We start from the raw sequence: 21,713 nt of genomic DNA on the forward strand, positions 1-21,713 counted from the left end.
AACAGATTTAGGGCCAGATGTAGCAAGGCATTAGCGCCTCGCAAATGGCAAAAAATGCCGTTTGCGAGGCGCTAATGCCCGCACGCGATGGAGAAACACATTTTACGAGTCGGAACCGACTCGCAAAATGTGTTTCCGACTCGCAAATTGGAAGGGGTGTTCCCTTCCTATTTGTGACTCGCACCACGATGTAAGTTGATTTGCGACCGTGAAAGCTCAAATCAACTCGCAGTTACCATCCACTTGAAGTGGATGTTAACTCATCCGCAAACGGGAAGGGGTCCCCATGGGTCCCCTTCCCCTTTGTGAATGATCACAAAATAATTTTTTCAGAGCACTGCCTACTCTGAAAAAAACCGAAACAAAAGGTTTCGGTATTTTTTTCTATTTGCAGCTCGTTTTCCTTTAAGGAAAACGGGCTACAGATGGGAAAAAAAAACTGCTTTATTTAAAAGCAGTCACGGACATGGTGGTCTGCTGTCTCCAGCAGGCCACCACCCCCGTGAGGGCCTAGACTCGCCATGGGGTCGCAAACTGCGACCCACCTCATTAATATTAATGAGGAGGGTCTTTGCGACCCCATAGCGAGTCGCAGAAGGTGTCTGAGACACCTTTCTGCGTAGCAAATTGCAAGTTGCAATTTGTTTTCTTCCTACATCTGGCCCTTTATTCTTATTATTCCAGGGGAGTCATAGTGAATCAAATAAAAATGAAAGTTTTTCACACTTATTTTTATAAAAACAACTCACATTTATACGGTGAGATTTTTAATTATCAGTTTGGAAGTGGGTACTACACCAACTTAATAATGCAATCTCTTAGTAGTTCAAACCACAGTTTCATTGAAAATAATCTTGCTCTATCCAGGTAGCTAAGATAAAAGCAGCAGAATTTTCCCTCCGAAGTGCACATTAACTAATTAAACAGCACCAAAAGAACGTTAAGGTCAGAACACCGAACAATACATTTCCCAAAAAAACAATAAAAATAAGAAAATAAACAAACAAAACACAATAAGATACCACAATAAACATCGAATTAAGGGAACTAGAGACGTGAACTTACAATGTTATGAGGAAAAATACACCAGAAACGAAGTAACAATACAAAACAACGATTAAATATAGCGTTGGTTGTTTTTTTTAGCCCACCAGGGATGGAGTAGGGGGTGAATAACCCTAAGAGGCCACATAGGAAAAAGCTGGGTCATAGTGTGGGATTACGAGGTCCCTTTTAATTCAAATACGGCTGGTTACAATGGACTCTGATACTACTGGAACATATGATCTCCACTAGAACTCTGAAATTATTTTAATTCAACAAGAGATTTTGGCAGCTGAAAGAAGCCACATTTAGGGGCTTATTTACAAGGAGTTTGCGCCGCTGTTGGGTCATATTTTTTGACTCAGCAGCGGTGCTGTGCTAGCTCAACATACATTTGGCCAAATGCATCATGTTTCCTGAACCTGTGTGAAAAAATGCCTGCTCAGGATCCAGCTGTGTCATGTAAAAATTAATGCCTGCATGTAATAATCCAGCAAAGGCTAAATGGGCGATTTGCAAGGCTTTTCTGAAATCCAGCCTCATTCATATTGATGAGGAAGGATTCTTTTGGTAAATCATTGTGAATCTCTGCACATTTAGCGATAACGGCCTATATGGCTCAATATATTTCATCTCTGAATTCACTTATGCAGTGTACTGACTTTAAATCCTGCTGCCTTCAAAGGCAATTTAGAAAATATGCACATGAGGAAAGAGACATTGAGGCAGCATGGAACTGGGTATGAGACTATTGTCTAATCCCATCAATTCTGGCAGCTCTCCCTCGCTGAGGAAGGCGGTAATTTACTCCCTTCAACATCCAATACAAATGTCAAGGTTTGAGATACATTTTGTGTTGACAAGGACATTTGCATTTTTCAGCAATACCTCTGCAACTACAAATTTACATTAGAATGTATATCCCATGCTACTTTAAGTTAGTAGAACACAATCACTTATTTACTGAGTCTTTGGACCTAACAAGAAGATCTTGTAAGGGACTGTTGGTGTGCTTACTGGATTAGAACACATTTGGATATGGAATAGGGGTTTCATTTTGTTCTTTTCAGCCTCTGTCGGAAGCTGCGTTTACTACTTTTTATTCATAGCTAGTCCTATGCTTAAAGACTTTTTTTTGTAAAAGTGGTGAAAGGTTTTGTCCTTTTTGAAGCTGGTGTCGATGGCACTGTGCTAATCAAATGCTTTACCATCTGCTAGAAAAGCAGACATTTGAGGTGAGCAGATTCAGAATGTTGGTGGTGTTGCAGGGTGTTCTATATAAAGGAGCTGCTCCCCGCCATAATATACATATGAATTGATGTTAACATATATATAGAGGTATTACATTTCTGTTTTAAAATGTAATAATAATCCTAATTTACATTTAATTTTAAAGGAAATTAAATTGCTTGCTTAAAATGTGTTAAATAATTAAACAAAATTGTAATTAGTTCTACGTCTAACTTTTAAGAACATTTGAGATAGAATAAATAAAAATGCTGCTGTGGGTGGGATGTTTTTTTAATTAGTCTTAAAGAAATATTTATAAATGAAAATAAATATATTTAAACCAATAATGCATTAAATATTTAATGTATTTAATTGAATGAGTTAATGTGCTGTAAACTTTTTATAGATTTAGGTTTATAATACGTATTTTACGTGTGAAAAGATACTAGTAGTAACCTTAAACTGGTATATCCTGTTATAGGAGGCTCCATGAGGTGGTGGAGAAATTAAAGTGTACGTTTAGGTATACAGCTACACTTGTAAATCATCAAAAGTAAGAAGTTGTACATTTAGGCCTTGGAACATTGGTAGATTTACACAAATAAATCTACTCATGTATATTTACCTTTGTGAATTGGGCCCTAGGTGCTGTTGCAAAACAACCTCTACATGTGTAAGAGCCTCTTAGGGGTAACACACTGACATGGTCTGCTAGATAATACACTTAACACCTGAATCCACAGTGGTGGACACATAATGTATTTGTTGTTCTTCATGAACGTAGGAGCATATTTAAGAAAAGTGGCGCAGCACACAGTGCTGCGCCACTTTTCTTGCGCCCTTTAATGCCCCCTACCACCACCATGTGTGCGCCATATTTAAAATACATTCTGGCGCTAATCTTGCAGAGTACATAGGGGCCCATAGTGAACAATGGTGTGCCCTCTGCTCTGAGCAGGCGTAAAAAGTGTGAAGAAAATGATGCAAGGAAATCTCTTAGATTTCCTTGTGCCATTTTTTTGGCCCCACCTAAAAGGAGAATGCCCCCTTTGCATACATTATGCCTGGCACAGGCATAAGTAGCACAAAGGGTTACAAAGTGGCACAATGCATGCATAGCACCACTTTGTAAAGATGGCGCAGCAATTTTTTCCGTCTAATGAAACATTAGCGTCAAAAAAATGACAGTGTGTCAGTAGATGGCGGCAGGGGCTCTTCAAAATGCCCCATAATATTTTACATGTCTGCGAGTCTGCTATATTTATTCAATATCTTTGAAAAGTTTGCGCTGACCTACTACCTAACTCCTCCTTTTATCAATTTTGTTAAATGCAATCTCTGTCAAGTACATCAAACACAAACATTGGCCAATCCAATGAATATTGAGAGTTGTTTGACTGGACGGCACGTGACCTGGTACAAGTGTTCAACCAGCACCCATTATGCAGTTGCAGTTGAAATAGAATTGAAATGGCAGTTCTTTTTTTAATAAACATCAATGCTCTGACATCACCAGATGCTACAAATAAGCAGGATTTAGTGCAACGAAATTTCCATCTGTGGATTAGGTCACGATGTAGCTCATTGAAAGAATATTGAGCTGTCTAGATGCAACTTCAATAATTTCTGGCAATTATGTGAATACTGCCCTGCTACTTAGGTAACTGCTCACCTCCAGGTTCAGGTAGAAGAACAAACGGTACAGGTTTTAACTCATTCTGACGTGTTTTTTTGCCAGGCAAGATACTGGTGTCATGGTTATGTCTGCCTAAGCCAAAGGACCCCCCATTTATGTGATTTTCTTTGTCAAGCAAGTATCTTTTTTTGTTTTGTTTTTTGGGACTATTTTTTCCCTACGGACTGTTTCACTTGTGACTTAGCAGATGAAAAAATCTTGAACGGTACTTCTATAAATAACCCCGAAAACATATCCTTTTTTATATATCTTAAAATGATCATGACGTATTTTTCCATCAGAAAAAAATCGCATTCAGTAGACTAAAATAAAGTTTGCCTAAATTCTGTCCAAGAGCATCATAAGTGGGTTTGTAATGAAAAGCAACGTTTCTTTTATCAACTCAATTCAACCAGTTTGCAGGACTTTAAGACCGAAGGCTTATTCAGCATGTCTGTCTGGAAACTGGGACATCACGATGAAGAGCATGGTAATGGACGTTTGAAGATGGATGTTCATATCAATGTTATCCAGATGTCTTTTCTGTGTGGCTATGTATGTGCCCAGCAAGCATTTTCGATGCTGTTCTCTTCACAGCCTGACACTACAAAACATTGTTGAATCCATCAAACTGTCAGTGGTTTCTACCAAATAATAAGGCATCAGTTCTAAAAGGCAAATCAAAGTGTCCACGCATTCTTACTGATTTCTTGTGCCAGTAAAAATGCAGGATGCATGGCACCATAAACAAAAGTGGATGTGGGTGCGTATATATATCACTTATATTATCCCGATGTGCAAAGTGTAATGTGATATTACCCTTGAATCTTTATATGGGGCGGGAACCTTCCACGTTCAGGTGTTTATGTTAGGGAAAATCATTCTCTGGTGAGTGCATGCTGCAGGCCTGCAGAAACATCCTTCATATATAAGACAGAGATCATCCCAAAGTAGCACAGAAAACAGACTCCAACGCGTGTCTTGACATGCTTGATTTTCAGCATTTTCACTTTTTAAAATCGTTTTAGCTAATGTTTTAATGTTTTTCATGTGCGTTTTTACGTTTTCATCAAGACAGAATTCAGGGGTCGGCCAGTGCCCCAAGTGATAAAGAAAGACAGATGCGCAGGCTGCGTGGGATCAAGCTTTTCAGGATACTAATTTCCACATTTTCTTTAGTAAGCAGTGATGCATGCTGGTATCTATTTACAGTTTTCTTTTTACCCTATTTTTTCTCTTTTGAGTTCATACATTTCTGTTGTGTGCAACTTGAAGACACGTGCCTTAATAGCAGGTTCTCAAATTATGCTTAGTACTAATGTGAAAATCCAATTATATGTCAACTTGGGTACTTTCTAGAAGGTCGTATTAATCTAAAAGTGTGACCGTAGAGTGCAAACTCACCGAAAATGTCCTGGATTTTAATATTCAAATGTAAAGGACATAGGTGGAATGCTTATAAAAGTCGTATCTACTAGCAGTAATTCAGGCCACATTTCAGACCGTTGTTGTTGCCCCCTGTGCCTTCCAGACAGGGACCAGCCTCATGTAAATCTATCTAAAATGTTCTCAAGTAGCAAACAAATAGGCCAAAATGCCCATCAGAAAGGGAGCACAAGCAGAATTAAACCAATTTTGGCTAATTGGGATCTTATAAGTGAGGTGCAGTGAGAGAGAGGATCTACATTGCGGCATACTCATTGTTCTTAAAGTACCACACTAAAACACAGAGGTTATGCGTCGGGTGACTGTGAAACCCTCTGCTGCCGACATCATTTCAGGTCTCGATTCCTATCTATCATATTGATGCTCACTAAGCCACTCCAGGAAGAGAATAGCCATATGTAAATGAAACATGCTTGCCCTTGAAGGCATTTGGCCGCAAATGGGGAAAGGACCAGCCATCTGACACATGCTTAGCTTGTAATTTGGCCCATGAGAAAGAGGAACATACTTTGGTATTCTGCCCTGGATATTGCGGCTTGCACCAAACATGGATACCTCCAACTTGTCTTATCTGCCCTGCGAATCTTAAGAACTGATACTTTTGGCCCAGTTGTATTCTTGGTCTACTGCTTTTGTGGTTCAAACGAGTGAAGCTACACATGTAATCTCCTAAACACTCGTGGTAACCAACGTTGCTGTACAGTTAGCTTGTGTCTTGTTTTTTGACACAGCTGGCATAACTGAGTAATTTACACGCACTGGCTGCTGTGATATTTTTTATGTGTAGAATATTTAGGTTTGAAAATAAACTTTTGTACGTACCTGTATTTATTAACTTTTGTACTACGTTGTGTTATACTGTCCACTTTGTCTTAAAGGTTGTGCTTCTGGCATCTGTGCATTAATTTTTGTATCGTGCTATGTTGCACTGCCCTTTCTGTTTAGCCTTTTAGGGCATGTTGCTTTCTGATATCCGTGCAATTTATGAACTTTGCACCTTATTTGGACGCCTTGTTACATTTTTATACAGTCTACTAAACCTGATTTCTAGTTCTAAGGAGATCGCTCTATATGTACGCAGTGGATGATTTCTAAGGAGATCACTCTGTATATACGCAGTTTATGTAGCTTTTTTGTGCTTCGTGCTACTATGTGAGTATTTGCGATAAAACGTCTATGGTGATGAATGTAATGAGAATTGGATTACTGCATGTTTTTATATTTTCAATATTTTATTATGATCTTAATGTACATTTTGATGGTTATGATAACCGAATAAAGTATTCTGCCTCACAACATGCTCCTGCTCTATTAGAAACCATGCAGCTTGCACGTCCATGCCAGGTCCCTCCAGAACACATTTCATACACAGAAAGAATTGCGAGGGGCAAAAACAAAAATGCATTCTTAATATATTTATTGTCCAAACACAAATACACCAACACGTTTCACCATAAAAATCACTTAATCAGGGCCTGTTTAATAGTCCCAGTAGTTCAGTAATTCAACGAATTCGTATTTTCAAAGAAGGTTTTCCTAATAGCAGTGATATACTCAAGTTTCAAATTAAAGGCAGTTCTAGAACAATGAGAAGAGTAACCAGCGTAGTGCTGCTCCACTATCAGTGTATCAGTAAAGGAAAGCTCCAGAACATAACCACAAACAACCCCACACCAGGTTTGGCCTTGTTGAGCTTCATCAATGAGTTATAGCTTGAGTCCTGTCACACAGTGAGCATGGTATTTCTTGACATACATATCATCTTGTTTGATCCATACATTCCAAGTGTCTAAAAAGCACATCAAACCACTTATTGCCATCTCAGAGTTATTGGACAAGTGGTAAAATGTGGAAAGAAATGTAAGGCTGTCACACCAGCACATATTAAGAACCTGGCAGTAAATAATGATAATGTTCTGAAGTTTTTCCGTAGTAGGGAAAATATTAAGCAATTCCTGTGGTGATAAAACACTCAGTGTATAGGCCTCAAATACATATCACTTCTACACATTTGGTCATTAGCCATCTATCAAAAGTATTTGGGAATGTACCAGGTAGGATTCAAAGCTTTAATTGTGCCCAAAATATGAGGAATACAGGCCAGATGCTAAATTGAAGAGATAACATTTCAAAGCTCTTCTAATCTTTAGGAAGTCTTTTCCCAACTTTAAGGAAAGCAGAACAGAGTTCCATAAGGTAGATCCCTGGAAAGAAGATCCATAATCATACCTTTTAAACCTAGGCCACCTGATGGCCAACAGATTTGCAGTACCAACATTTTGGTAACTTGATGATGGATAGGACTATGAACGTCTCTGCTATTCACCTAGATCATAGCCAGGAAGCGATATGAGAGGAGAACAGCTGTGCCCCGTAACATGAAATGAGCCATAGGTTAGGTTAGGTTTAGATTACTGAAAAAATGAAGGACATATATGTTCAATGTAGAATGTGTTTACTATTAAGAATATGTGTTTGAGAGATACAATGATGTATTTGGGAAAATGTGCTATTGTGTACAAAAAATATTGGGAGACCCGATTAGTTTTTCTTAATCCAGGTTCTTCAAAATGTAATTGATTTATAGTGTTTGAGTATTTTGTTTAAATGTATTCATTTTTCTTTATGCATGTGTGTGCTGCCTTTAAACTAGGAGTGGAAAGGTAGAGCCCTGGAGGAAAGATCCATAATCATATCTTTTAAACCTAGGTTTTCTGATGGTCAGTGGATTTGCAGAGGCAAAATTCTGGTGACTTGATGATGGGTAGGGCTGTAAAAGTGTCTGCTATTAGTGTAGATCATAGCCAGAAAGCGATATGTGAGGAGAACAGCTGTCTCCTATGACAATAAAATGAGCAATATCATGCTTAGGTTAAGATTACTGAAAAAATTAAGGACATATATGTTCAATGTAGAATGTGTTTACTATTAAGAATATATGTTTGAGAGATACAGTGACGTATTTGGGAAAATGTGCTATTGTGTATTAATAATATTTGGAGACCCAGTGAGTTCTTCCAAATGTATTTGATTTATAGTGTTTGAGTACTTTGTAAATGTTTCTTCATTTTTATTTATACATGTGTATGTTGTCTGTAAACTAGGAATGAAAATAAATTGGATTACATTTTGTATAAAGTGATGCTCAAATCTTGGCACTCTTTAATGTGTCACAAGCTAACATAAGTGGATGACTTCATAATAGAATGATGATCAATATATAATTATAAGGAGAAAGAGGACAATAGGAAGGTCCAAATTAAATAAGAGGCTTGTAAACTCATACTTGCCTTTTTAACTGTTTCTATAATAAAGCTATGTAATTTCAACCAGCACAGATTATTAATTACCTGGAGCCCTTGGTGTGATCTGAGAGAAGGTCACAAAGGTTAGAATCACACATATGTGATGCAGCATGATATTTGCTCTTTAGCACTTTCTTTAGTGATTACCTGGGAAGCGCTTTGAGGATGCTGTTACAACAAGAGAAGATGAACCATCCCAGAGAAAGAAACAAGGTGATTTTTAGTGGAATAGGATGAGGAGAAGGATCTTCTGAAGGACACATAGATTTTCAGAAGGCACGCTTTACGTTTGTAATAACACAGGAGGTGAGGCTGTTGATGAAGATAATTACTCAGGTGGTGATCTTTCTGAAGTGATGCTCAAGGTGGGTTTTGGAGTCCTGTTAGGTGAAAACTGAGCTCATAAGCAGGATTTCCAACTGTAGACTATTCAGACAAGGCAATTTTGTAGACTTTTTTGTTGAACTTCTACAGGCCATTTGCGCCTTTATGGTCTTCCTTGGATCAGTCCTGCTTTGTGAGGTAGAGCTATGTGTCAATCCAATACATATGTTAGCTGACATCAAGGGAATCCAGTATGTGTGCCAAAGGAACCAGGTAAATGTTTAGACTATGTGAAAGTGCTGAGCCTTGCAGGCTCCACATGTGGTAGAGTCTGTAACTGAACAAAAAAAGCCACAGTTTGATTCTGTGGGCCTGGTTGACTAAGAACGAATTGAACCACATGAAGCATAAACTCCTAAGCCTAGAATTGTCATGGGAAGGTCAAAGGGATTTTATGGTGAAGGCATCAACATAATTATATTAAACTACATAACTACTGCTAACAAAATAGAGATGATTCTATAATACACATAACTGAATGAGTTTGTGACACAAAGATTCCTTGCCCTTATCACCAGACTTACTGCTCTTACACAGGTATTATAAAGAGAAAGGCATAGTGTTGCGGTTCCCCTCCTGCTGTTTATTTCAATGTTCTTGAGCACAGGAATATTGTAATGAAACACAGGCTCCTTAATCTAATATCTCTGAAAGCATCTGTTGAAGCGACATTTCGTGCATATATATTTTTTTTACTGGTGCCACCGCAATTTCATATGCACACTGAAAAAATATTTCAGAACTACTAGAATGTGTTATAATATAATGAATTATAATTCCAAGATGATTTAAGGAGTTGTAATTCTGGCATAATACTAAGCACATCTATACCTCTGCATCTAAGCTAAACCATTATATCATGTAATAAGTTAGCATTTTTTTAAAAGGCTCATACTACAAATGTTACTATTATCTTTGATGAACATTGAAATGATGTAAAAAGGCACTTACCGTTGTGAATGAATTATATAGATAGTATATGGCCCAAGCTATGATCACGATATAGTAGATATTTAGCCAAAAGGCTAACACAGCAGCAGCTAGTCCTACACCTATTGAAAAAGAAACACAGTAAAATATTGTTATTTTTCATTCATAAACAAACATGACTTAACAATTAGGTTTTTTCAACTTGTTTATGCAACTCAAACACGCATTTTATATAATATTCACAAACACCCCTCATTTTCAACTCAGTTGTATGAAACTTAAAAACATCTAGGCCCATATTGATACTCTGTTTGCACCGGATTTGCATCATATTTTACGCAAATCCGGCACAAACTTAACTCCATATTTACATTTTGGCACCAGACATGTCTAGCGCCAAAATATTGGAGTTAACAACATTTTTTGCCTGCGGTAAACTACCTCGCGTCAATGAGATGCCAGATAGGCGTTCCCAAGCAAAAAATGCTTAAAAGGCCCTAGCACCTTATTTATCCTCCTGTGCAAAAATCACGCAAGGGAGGAGGAGGGCCTTAACTAATGGTGCAAAGCCTGCTTAGTGCCATTATTTAACACCTGGCTATGGGCAGGCGTAAGGGGACCTGGAGGTAGATTTCCATGGTCAGAGACCAAGGAAATTACCCACAGGTGCCCTTCCCTGTCCCCAAGGACACCAGGAGGTCACCCACGGATGAGGGACCCATCCGAGGTAAGTCCGGGTAGATAGTTTTTTTTTTCTATCCAACGTCGCTCGGGGGCCCTGACTTGGGGCCTCCTGCATGGGGCTGGCCCCAGTGGCCATGCTGCTTGTGCACCTGAAAATGGTGCTACACTGCTTAGAGGCAATTTTTTTGCCTCCAAACTGTGTAGCAGCATAATTTGACATACAGGCCCGGTTCCTCCTACACCTCCCAGGCCCTGTTTGCGTCCTTTTAAAGGACGCTAACAGGGCCTTAGTGCCAGCTAGCGCCATTTCTCAAATATGGCGCCGGCAGGCGTCTAGGAATGGCGCTATACTTTTTGCCGCTAACGCAGGTTTGTGGCAAAAAGTATAAATGGCCCCTACTGTCTCAAAATATCAGTTCATTTTGTACCACTGGTTAACCCTGCCCCATGGGCTTTAAACTGAAAAGGCTACTAATGTCCAGCACGCACCACTTGTCAACACTCTTTTGATCTTTACAAACAATACTCCAGCTTTGACTTTCTTTTCAGATGAATGACCAGTACATTTTTCTTTCAATCTCAACTATTTCTTGTGAGAAGGATCACTTTTCTCTTTACACATACAATGTTTAAGATGAAAGTAACTATCTCTGATTTTTTGTATTACGTTTGCAAGTTGTTATTGCTCTGAAACACTCCAAAAATACACAAAGTCACAACATTTGGCAATAATGTTTTTTCCGCAGGTCTTAACTGCAACCAATATTTTTTCTACTTCCTTCATTTCTGACTTCTGACGGTGTTTACAGTCACTGTAAATCTTGTCTTTCGAATTGGAAATCGGTTACTCCTTCAAATCCAATAGCTATAGAAATGCAGAAATGTAATACACCATCACCGTCTGATGTTTGAGTTGGAAAATAAAACACTTTGTGTCTGCTATGAATGGCACAACCCCATTTTGGCTGTGTTCTGATTGCTTCTTTCGGGTCATTTTCAAAATTTTCTGATGAACACCTGTTTTTTGAATCAGGAAAATACTATATTGGAAACGGTGGCAGAACTTACAACTTTATTCCTTGATTCTGTTTCTTTCTTAAAACTCTATATTTGTAGGCATTGTTCTTGGAATCCACTGCCTTGAAGTGCACTGTTGACCCCCATTTGAAGAGTGTCTTGGTAGGCACAACTTTCTTAGAAAAGCTGGCTTGCTTCTATCTCTCAGGTGCTATTCACCAACCCTGCTACCAGTTCTTGTGTGTACTTTAGGTACTCATCATTGAAATTGAAAGAACAAACATTTGCAATGCAAGGGGTCTCGCATTTGCTAGAATTAGAGTTATAAGCAATGTTAAATTCTAACCAGACTTTTCTTGCCACATAAATTGAAAATGAAAAGTAATACAGTTTCACATAAGCGTTTCGATTCACAGCACCATGCGCATCAGCGCAAAGGAGAGACACAAAAATAAGTTTGCTTGCAGTCAAACATATCAGCAAAAGTGCAACTAGCCATGTAACGGGGCGATGGCCACAGTGGTAACAAAACCTCCCCAAAGAGGGACAAATGTAAAGCATTTATCAACGTCATCAAAGGATTTTTGAAGGGCAAGCCCACCAATGAGTGGTAGTGATGGGCGTGACGTGGGCGTGGTTAAAAGCCCAGATACATACCAACACGTCGGAAAAGCAACATTTTCTGTTTTCGTTGGTGATCATGGAAATGTGTTCTTATACAGTACCAGAACTAACTCTCAGGAGCATCAGTGGTACGAAATCCGTATGTCATTGAATACAACGTTGAGTAAATGAAAACGTAACTATAGCACAACAAAAATAACAAATTGCATTTTTCAGCAACATTAATGTGCTTACATTCGCAGTGACCTCCACTAATAGTGTTGCAGTCCGTTTCCAAATCTAATTAGTAACTTTTAAACGAGTTAAAAATCTTTTTATGAAATAAAAGCTGCTTCTTGGCCAGAGAAATGTGAGACAAACTTAATAAATGGCCCCTTGAATTAGGAGAAAATGGCACAAGGAAGAAAAGCAATGATTTCATAGCTTCATGCTCCCTAGTGGCTACTATTCCCTCAGCGAGTTAAAGAAAGGGTAAATGTAGCTCAAGACTATTTGTTCAGTCAATTCTTTGGTCCATCTGGGATGGATCCATTCTTTCTTTATTCAACTGTAACTACTCCCATTGTTCTTCCGTTAAAGCATTTCTACACCTAAATGTTTTCATCAGGAGAGGGGACTTGTATTTGGGTGGCTTCTAAATAATTCCTTTTTGGTTTTTGCCTTAGCACTACAGACTTCAGGATTGTTTTGCTTGATACTTCCCTGCATTATTTGTCATTCAGACTTGCTGGTGCAGTAAGTGTTCTTTACTTCAGATATGTGCTCAGCACTGTCCGAAGCCCTCTCTTTAAAATTCTCAGTGTCATCTATATTTAGAGCCTCATTTAGGACATATTGGTGTAGGGCAGTGCCACCAGGATTCTTGCTGCCCTACTCTGCATCAAAAGAAAAGGGCAGGAATGCGCTGTATCTATGAGAAATGGCGCATTCCTGTCCTTTTCCAATGCGATGGCGCACAATGGGCCACCATGCGCCAATGCAGGCACCCTAGCACCATGGTCCAAGGGTGTCTGCGTTGCAGGGTTGATTGTTTTTGTGCAAGAAGGGACACCTTCCTGCACAAAAACAATCACGAGAGGCATTGTCCTCTTTCTATGTGTGCTGCAGAATGGAAAAATTAGAAATAAAAATGATTTCTCCTTGTTGCGCCTACCTTACGCCTCCCCTGGGGACGTGTATGCTTTTTATGCTTCCTTAGTTTCACAAAATCTTTTAAATCTAGGAATGTGTCAAATGCCATGGGAATTACGTGGGAACACCCACCATGACGTTCATGGTACGCCTCTCTATCAAAATGTGAGGCAATGCAGCAACTTGCACTCCGTTGTCTCACTCCATATCTACAAGGACGTGTAAAGTCACGCAGTGTGGCTTTACATGTCCTTGTAGATATGGATCTGCAGTGTGCACCAGCAGACAGTCATAAATACGACATTCTGGTGGTGAAGAGGGGCTTGTAAATAGGCCTCTTGGTTTATACTTGTTTCTTATTCGACTTAGATTTAGGAAGTGCTCATACTTCAACTAAAATGACCAGGTACGCTGCAGCGTAAGTGCTTGAAGCCAAAAGTAACTTGCCATGCTCCCTCTCTACTGTGCCTAGTCACACACCACACCTCTATCCTAACCACAAATAAAACTTTGTACATCACTTATTGTTCCTTTTTTCTGCACAACTAATAGACAGCTAATTCTAGAGAGGTTTCTAGAGAGGATTACGTTGTGCAAGAATGGAGGAAATACATGTTTAATTTGTGAAGGATAGATACATGTTGGATGAATAGACAGGAAATGGACACCTCGAAAAAGTAACGAGTGGCCTTTTATGAATGAGGGATTAATCTTGTGTACAAGGGCAAAGAACGGAGAAAAAGTCATAGTGCTGAGTGTGCACTTGCATATCATGTAATATCTGAAGAGCTACAATAATCTGTGCACTTGCAAATATAATTTTTAGTCTATTATTTCACTAATGCTGTATACAAAGGCACAATGTGGTATGTCATTTAGAGTGTAATTCTAAATATATCAAGTGAAGTCATTGTGCAAATATATTTTTATGTGTAATTTAAATGTCACTCTAGTCTAATAAAGGATACATTTTACTAAATTGTCCTTATATGTGAAACAACTATATGCTTAAAAACATTTTTTTTAAATGTATATTCGAAATTACCTTTGAACATTGGAGCAAGTCTCCATACTCCCAGGCCTCCAATAGATGTGAACTGACCGAGGGAACATTCCAAGAGAAAAAGTGGTACTCCAGCAAAAAACAAAGTAAGAAAATATGGAATCAAAAATGCACCTAGAAGTAATACAAAAGAATGCGATGAAACAAAGCTCTTTAGGACAAGTTATCCGATGCACAGCCCATTTTATGCGCTGCACACTTTACAATTGTTTCACTTTGGACACTCAATAGAAACCATAAAATATATTCAATACTAGATCAATATTAAATCAGCCTCAATTGAAAGTAACAAAAATTCATGAACATGGAAAATAGTCCAGAGTTATGCAGCCCTTAATTGTATTATCTCAAAGAATCTAAGTGATTTTGCATTTACATTTGAACTCTTCTGTGCAAGATACTATTTTCGAAAGTTGCTTTACGAACACTTTATAAGAACGTGGACACTAGGACCCAATTCAAAATGTGTGTGCTCATATCACATAATTAGATGTACAAAAATAGTTTCAATTATAAATCACAGATTCCTAATCACACAATTGGGGTTTCTGAAATTTGCATATCCACCATTGTAACTTCAGGATTGAAGGTGTGAGGCTGGGTATTTCATGATGGGCTACCTTTCAGACGTAGGCGAAGCACCACAAACAGAACATTTCTATGAATTCACGTATCTCTTGAAAGTAGCTTTCGGCTTGCGAGGCACACAAATGCATTTCCTTGAGAGGGGTAAGTTAGTGTTGTCAGAGTATAAGCAAGAAGAAGGAAGGATTCCACCTGGTGGAAACTTTGTATGAGTACTTTTTGTGATGTGTCATATTTATTACTATCTACAAAGTGTCATAGATATTCAGGTGTTCTGTGTGAGTCTCATTAAAGTCAGAAAAGGGACAAATACTACAAGTGTGGATTTTCGACTTTAAAATAAAAACTTTGAGGTCCTAGATCATAAACAGATAATGTGATTTTGGTAAATCTCAGATAAAACTGAGCTTCAGTTAACAGGAGGTGATTGGACACCAAACCTGTGGCCTAGTCAAATTCACCCACTCCTGATTCAATTTTTCAAAAGTAAACCTTTGGGGTCTTAATTAACCAGGAATCATTTTTCGTCTACAAATTTATGAATACTGGTGAACAGGTTTCATTGTTTTGAAAACACTGAAAAAGATCCTGTCATTCTTTTCAACTCAACACCATGTGCAAGTGGTTGGCACACATGGACTACTGCAGTGAACTGTTTTGTTGTCTACTAGAGCATCGTACCATCTAATCCCACATTTACTGACTGGCATGTGGGTTATGGAAATTAAATCATTTGTCTCAGTCTGTACAATCTTCTCTAGCGACCTGTGGAACAAAGAATTCAATTAAATTCAATTACAAGTTCTCTGTTTAATACACAGAGCTATCGATGGGAATCTGCTTTTCTATCATGTAAAGTGACTCCCTAGAGCAAAATGCTGAGATCCAGCTACCCCTTGATCCTGGAAGTCATTTGGTTTAAATTTGCAGGATCTGGAGGCGGGGCCTTATTAGTTCTGGGTCTTCAGCTCTAGGACAGCCTCCAACTAGGGTTAGGCAGCTAACCAAATGTCTTTAGTTGAGCTTGTAAATCTAATCTGTTATGGTAAACTGGTATGTTTTTTTGCTTCCTGTATTGTTCCTAGCATCAAGATGCTTCAGCGAATGGATGGGTAAGAAATGAAAATAATAATAACTTTAATCATCATCATCATCATAATATGATATGCCTCACAAGACAATCAGTGAAACATCACCCACATCAGTCTTTGCTAGTATGTCACAAGCATGTCACCAGCACTGTTTTGGAGCTATGATTTGGGCTAAATCCCTTTTGATATGTATCTAATAGCTGATGCTGTCTATGAAATCTTGAAGCTGGATGCCTCGATTTTCTCCAAGCTATTCCAGCATTATTGTAATAAATATCAGGGCCAAGAGAGGGATGTTTTAAAGTTAGAGTAATCATTTTTGATACTCAAGGTGCAAAAACTGAGGCCATCATTTTAGCAGCAAGACCTGTTGAAATATTCGTGAAAAATAAGCTTCAACTTTCTCATGAAAGATGCGTTTCTCCCAGCACCCATATCTTTAAAATGAAAAAAAGGAGTGGATGGGATTTTTAATTCATTGACACAGACCCACATAACTCCTCATTCAGTTCCTTGGCAATAGTTGATAAAGTAACTTCTATTTGTTGACTTGTGGATGACTATTGTTGTTTGGATAAGGAACATGTGGAAAGCGGCAGCTTCAACCCATGATGGATTAGGTCTCGGTGATGAGCAACCTGCACTCAAAAATGAACTCAACAGAAAAAAAGAGCTCTTTAGTGCTACTGAGTGCTCTCTAAAATCTCCTATTTGGTTTCTCCTCGAAAATTGCTTATTCCTAATAATGATGTTGATATCTCTTCTTGCTTTGGCTTCTTTGGAATTGGCACCTACAGCTGTGTTTCTTGTTGGGCAGATGCCTCCACATGATGTTACGTATGAAATAATGATGACCTGCTTCCATGGACAACCAGCAAATATATAGAGCTGATGTATAAACAACATTGACGGTGCTACAATTTGAATACACAAAATCATAATATATTAAAAGTACATTGTGAGTCCTAAATTTTGCTATGTTAATTTTGTGACTAATTAACAACTGTTAAAAAGAGTGAACTTAAAAGTACACCCTCCCCTTCCGAATATCTGTAATGTACAGTGTCAGTGGTGAGTAAACTTAAGTGTAGTCACGACCTACTGATTAGATACTAACATCTGAAAGGGGGTGTCAAGCATTTACAAAGTGGATGCTGATCATAAAGGACAGCTTTCCCTCTGAGAATGTGGGCGGTGAGTGTGTGAGGGAGCACCCAGCTATGCAGGAGGTGGCTGCATGGCCCCACTCACTTTCTATCTTTTCATTACTAAAGTCTGCATTTCGTGAATGTGAAAGGAGGGATTGCAGTCTGCTATCCTTTGAGGCCCTCAACCTTGTATTTGCAGCAATTTCTGTAGGATTCACAAGCAAAAGCCTGACTCATTTATTTTAATGTGGCAAGACTCTGCAAATGCTAACCAAAGATCATTTTTGCACTGTGATGAACTGTACACCTGCTGCACAGCTAATTTCATGTCACTTACCAGTAATTTTAGCAACCCATTGAACCTTTTATGACCTGGGATTTGTACAACCGTCCGTTGTTTTTGTCTCCCCTTTAAGTCTGTTGCAGCAGAATCTTCAACCATAAGGTTTAAAGGTTAGGATAATGAGGACAGTTACAAACAAGCATTTGATTTAATGGGCAGAACCATGTACTAAGAAAAGGGATGTGCTTACTTCGGGGTAAAATATTATCCTTTTTGGCTAAGTGTATTGAAAAGGGAGACAATCTAGTGAAAGATGGTCTATCCAAAGTAAATTCACACAAATAACTGCCCAGTTACAGCCAATATACTTTCTGTGTATCAGGCAAAGGCCTCTTAATAGGCTTTAGAAGATAGTATTCAGGCTGAATCTCTGAACGAGTTTGTCATCCTTTACAGCCCATCCAAGTTAGGAGTGCTCCGGCTAGAAAGGCCCTGTAAGAAACAGTCGATTTGCGGGCATCAATAACCTAAACTATTATTTAGAGTTAGCATCCCGTGGGTTTTTCCCAATCAATTCTGGACACGTGCAAAGAATGATCTGTTGGCAGCACCCAATATTTGGTTAAGATCAATCGGAAGCTTTCACGGTACAATGAGAGCTGTTTCTTCATAAAATTCAATCTCCCAATGTTAGGATACATTCTCGTTCCATCTGGACCATCTTTCAGTCACTGTCAAGGTGGGAGTATTTGATAGGAGAACCCAAGAGCAAAGAAAAGGTTTCTGTGTCCTGGGCTTGCTAGAAACTGTAATACAATTCATTAAATTCTGCACCTTGCTGAACGGCTTCGAAAATTATCGCTAATCCTAACCTTTTGGAGAGTATGATAGTTATGCAGTTTCCACGCAATGACAGATTTTTGCATTTTTTGCAGTTTCTATATAGAGTAGGAAACATCGTGAGAAGTATTAGAGTAGAGCTATCGTGCATAGTATTCTGCATTTTAAATGTTTAAATATTATCAACTGACACTTCAGCTATCTAAACGTTTTAAGCAGGCATGTTTTGTCTATTGTTTTGAAACTGTATTTTATGTTGTTTTGGGTATGTATTCTAAATTATAGACAATGAACGTGGAAGAGTGATTTTTTAAGACTATGCACTTTTGTTTGTGGTCATTACATTAAAAAATTATTTGCGTGAAATTAACTGGACTTGTGGATACTGTGCCAGGAAGAAGGACTGCTGTGCTGCTGAAAGGACTGCCACTCTGCTGGACTGCTTCTCTGCTGGACTCCTGCTCTGATGTGCTATCCTGCCACACTCCTTGCCTAGGAGTGAGACAGACTGGACATGCATCTTTCCAACCCAGAATCATAGTGACTGCAAGGCCTTACTGGCTTGCCTCCTGACTTCCAACTAAACTGTTACAGCATCAGGACTCTGCCAGTTGTGAATTGTGCCCTGTTAAGTGGTGCCAATCCAGATCTGGACCCTTGTCAGTGGGATACAGCATTGCTCCAGTCAAAATCTATGCATCAACGTCATTGGGCTGCTTGGAAATGGCACATCTCCATCAATGCCTAGGCATTGCAGCTGCTATGAGGATTGAGGACATTGCATCGCCGATGGTATGGTGCATCACCTCCATTTCTGATTCATCTACGACTTTGCATGGCACAGGACCTATGCTTCGCCTACATCCTAAGGATCAATGACAGTGCATTGTCCTTTTTCCCCCTCGTATCTCTCTCGAAGTTGATGTAAACAAGGTACTTTGCAATATCGCAAGTTCTACTTACTGGATTTTTGTCATTGTGGTCTTGTTGTGTTCACGAAAATAAGATCTATTTCCTTTCCATGTGTGCTATCTTTTTGTGTGCTGTTTTCACTGTTTCACTGTTTGCAGTGTTGCACAAAACCTTAACACATCACCTCTTAAGTTAAGCCTGACTGCTCTGTGTCAAGCTGCCAGGAAGTAAGCATATGTTAATTCAGGGTGAGTTTGTGATTTACCCTTACTAGGATTGTGGTTCCTGCTTGTACAGGGTGCACACCTCTGCCATCCAGAAACCCAATTTTTAACAGGCTTAATTTTGACCCTCATGCAATTCCGGACCGAGCATTTTGTAAAAAACAAAATTACAGGTTATGATATTTAATTGAAGTCCAGAAGACACCATTATTAATTTATAAACACATTTTTTCAGATGTATTAAAGTCTAAAATGGCATAAATGGGAAAATTCAGTCTGAGGAAGTTGACATGAACTGGACATAGCTAAATTGAAAAACATGAAAATGCATTACCTTTGAATCCTTTCAAGCTTAATCAACAACTATATTAGGTGTTAGTTACGTTATCATGAAAATAATGTCTGAGATGCAATAAAGGTTTGATTTTGGATTTCATGTTAAAAGTAGTGTATAATAAAACAAAGCTGTGTTTAATACTACCAACCAGCTATCTTGACGAAACAAACGAAAAGCCCAAAGTCTCCATGAGTAAAACTAATTTAACAAAACACTGTTATTATTTTTCTGAGACCGGTCACTTAATAAATACAACAGGCACCAGTGATGTGGTCTAGAAGTTATTCATTTCATGTAAAGATTAATTACGAGTAAGTTATCATATACCTCCACCATTTTTGCCGCACAAATATGGAAATCTCCACACATTCCCTAAACCAATGGCATATCCAACACATGACATCAGGAAGTCAAATCGTCCTTTCCAGTTGTCTCTATCTGGATCTTCTACTCTTTTCTTCTGAACTTTCACTACCAGGGTCTTGGGTTTGTCATTTGTTATAGAGGCTTCACTGAGCTCAGTGGATATTTGTCCATCTGCAGCTTTTGTTCCATTGGTCGCCATGTCTCGGGGTTTGGAGTGAGGGTGCCTGGGAGCCAGACAAGAGATTTCAGCACCAGTCCACGTGGACAGCAGCTTCGCGGCTGTAAATTACTCAACTAGGGATATAAATTGTTGGTAAAGTGTAAATACAACGTCACTCTTCCAGCGTGATGTCCTGTGATCAGCTCCTGTGATCTTCTGCATTTATCTGAAAAATAATAAATAAGAAAATCAATGTAGTATAGTCATGCTGCACACGCTGATTTTTTTAGTGCTGGGAGCTTCTGACATGTTCTATAATAAGCCCGGACAGTACCACCCAGGGTGCCAGATGGTGCTTCTTCTTTCTGCCGCATGAGTAGATTTTCTACTTGAGCAGCATCTTTCTCAATACGAGTGGCAACATTTTCAACGCAAGCAGTAGGGACCTTCTGCGACCACCCACATTGAGAAATCTCCCCGGGAGGTGGTCTAGTGATCAATATTCTCACTCGCCAACTTAATGTTGGCAAGCGTCAGGCAAAAATAAAACTCCACCACACAGTGGTTGCTGAACTTTTTCTGGAACTCCTCACTCAAAATGGAGTTTATCTCCCACCCCTACTGTTAATTCCTCAGCAATTTTAAGAACTTCAGAATTAAGTCCTAAGTGGATAACTTAAAGTTTTTATGGCAGAACTGTAAACAACAGGATGTAATTAGACGACTGAAGAGTCAAACTTCTGGTAAGACCAATTTTTTAGATTAAAGATGCAGGGTGAGGTATATTATATATATGATTACTTTTCAGTGTTGTGTTTTGGAATGTGTGTGTGTATAACCAGAAGTCAACAGGTTTATTGCATTTCAAGGACCTTAAGTAAATATATCACACAAGTATATAATATTAATATTACATATAATACATGTTCGAAAATGGTTACTGGTTGACTGGGGTGTGAGCCCTAGTCAAGCAGCAACCACAATCCCTGTAAGATTAGTGCACAAGCAAATCCCAAAATAACCTGTGCTCAACACCCATGGAACAGAGAAAGCAGGCGTAACATAGAGGCGATGTGTAATGTATTTGTGCACCACTTTAAGCACTAAAACAGTGACAATCCCACACAAAAAGTATGAAATACCAGGTTAGTATAATAGATCTAAATTTAATAAATACAACACGACCCAAATGACAAAGGTCCAATTAATAGATACTGAGATATGCAACTTTAAA

At 38.7% G+C, this 21,713-nt stretch overlaps 1 protein-coding gene across 4 annotated transcripts in view; it reads right to left on the minus strand.

Moving 5' to 3' along the window:
* SLC6A1 (solute carrier family 6 member 1) overlaps window positions 1-21,713 on the minus strand; it is a 528,744-nt gene that overhangs the window by 397,560 nt on the left and 109,471 nt on the right. For 3 of the 4 annotated variants that reach the window (XM_069206662.1, XM_069206663.1, XM_069206664.1), the window contains 3 exons: window positions 20,281-20,705; window positions 14,516-14,647; window positions 10,036-10,136 (listed from right to left, as the gene is read on the minus strand). In XM_069206662.1, coding sequence (XP_069062763.1) covers window positions 10,036-10,136; window positions 14,516-14,647; window positions 20,281-20,518 — 471 coding nt within the window. In that variant the 5' untranslated portion in view covers window positions 20,519-20,705. Of the gene's footprint in view, window positions 1-10,035; window positions 10,137-14,515; window positions 14,648-20,280; window positions 20,706-21,713 lie in introns of those variants that run through there. The other variant, XM_069206666.1, reaches the window with a different exon arrangement.

Source organism: Pleurodeles waltl, chromosome 9, assembly GCF_031143425.1.
Source record: "Pleurodeles waltl isolate 20211129_DDA chromosome 9, aPleWal1.hap1.20221129, whole genome shotgun sequence".
NCBI classification, from domain to species: Eukaryota; Metazoa; Chordata; class Amphibia; order Caudata; family Salamandridae; genus Pleurodeles; species Pleurodeles waltl.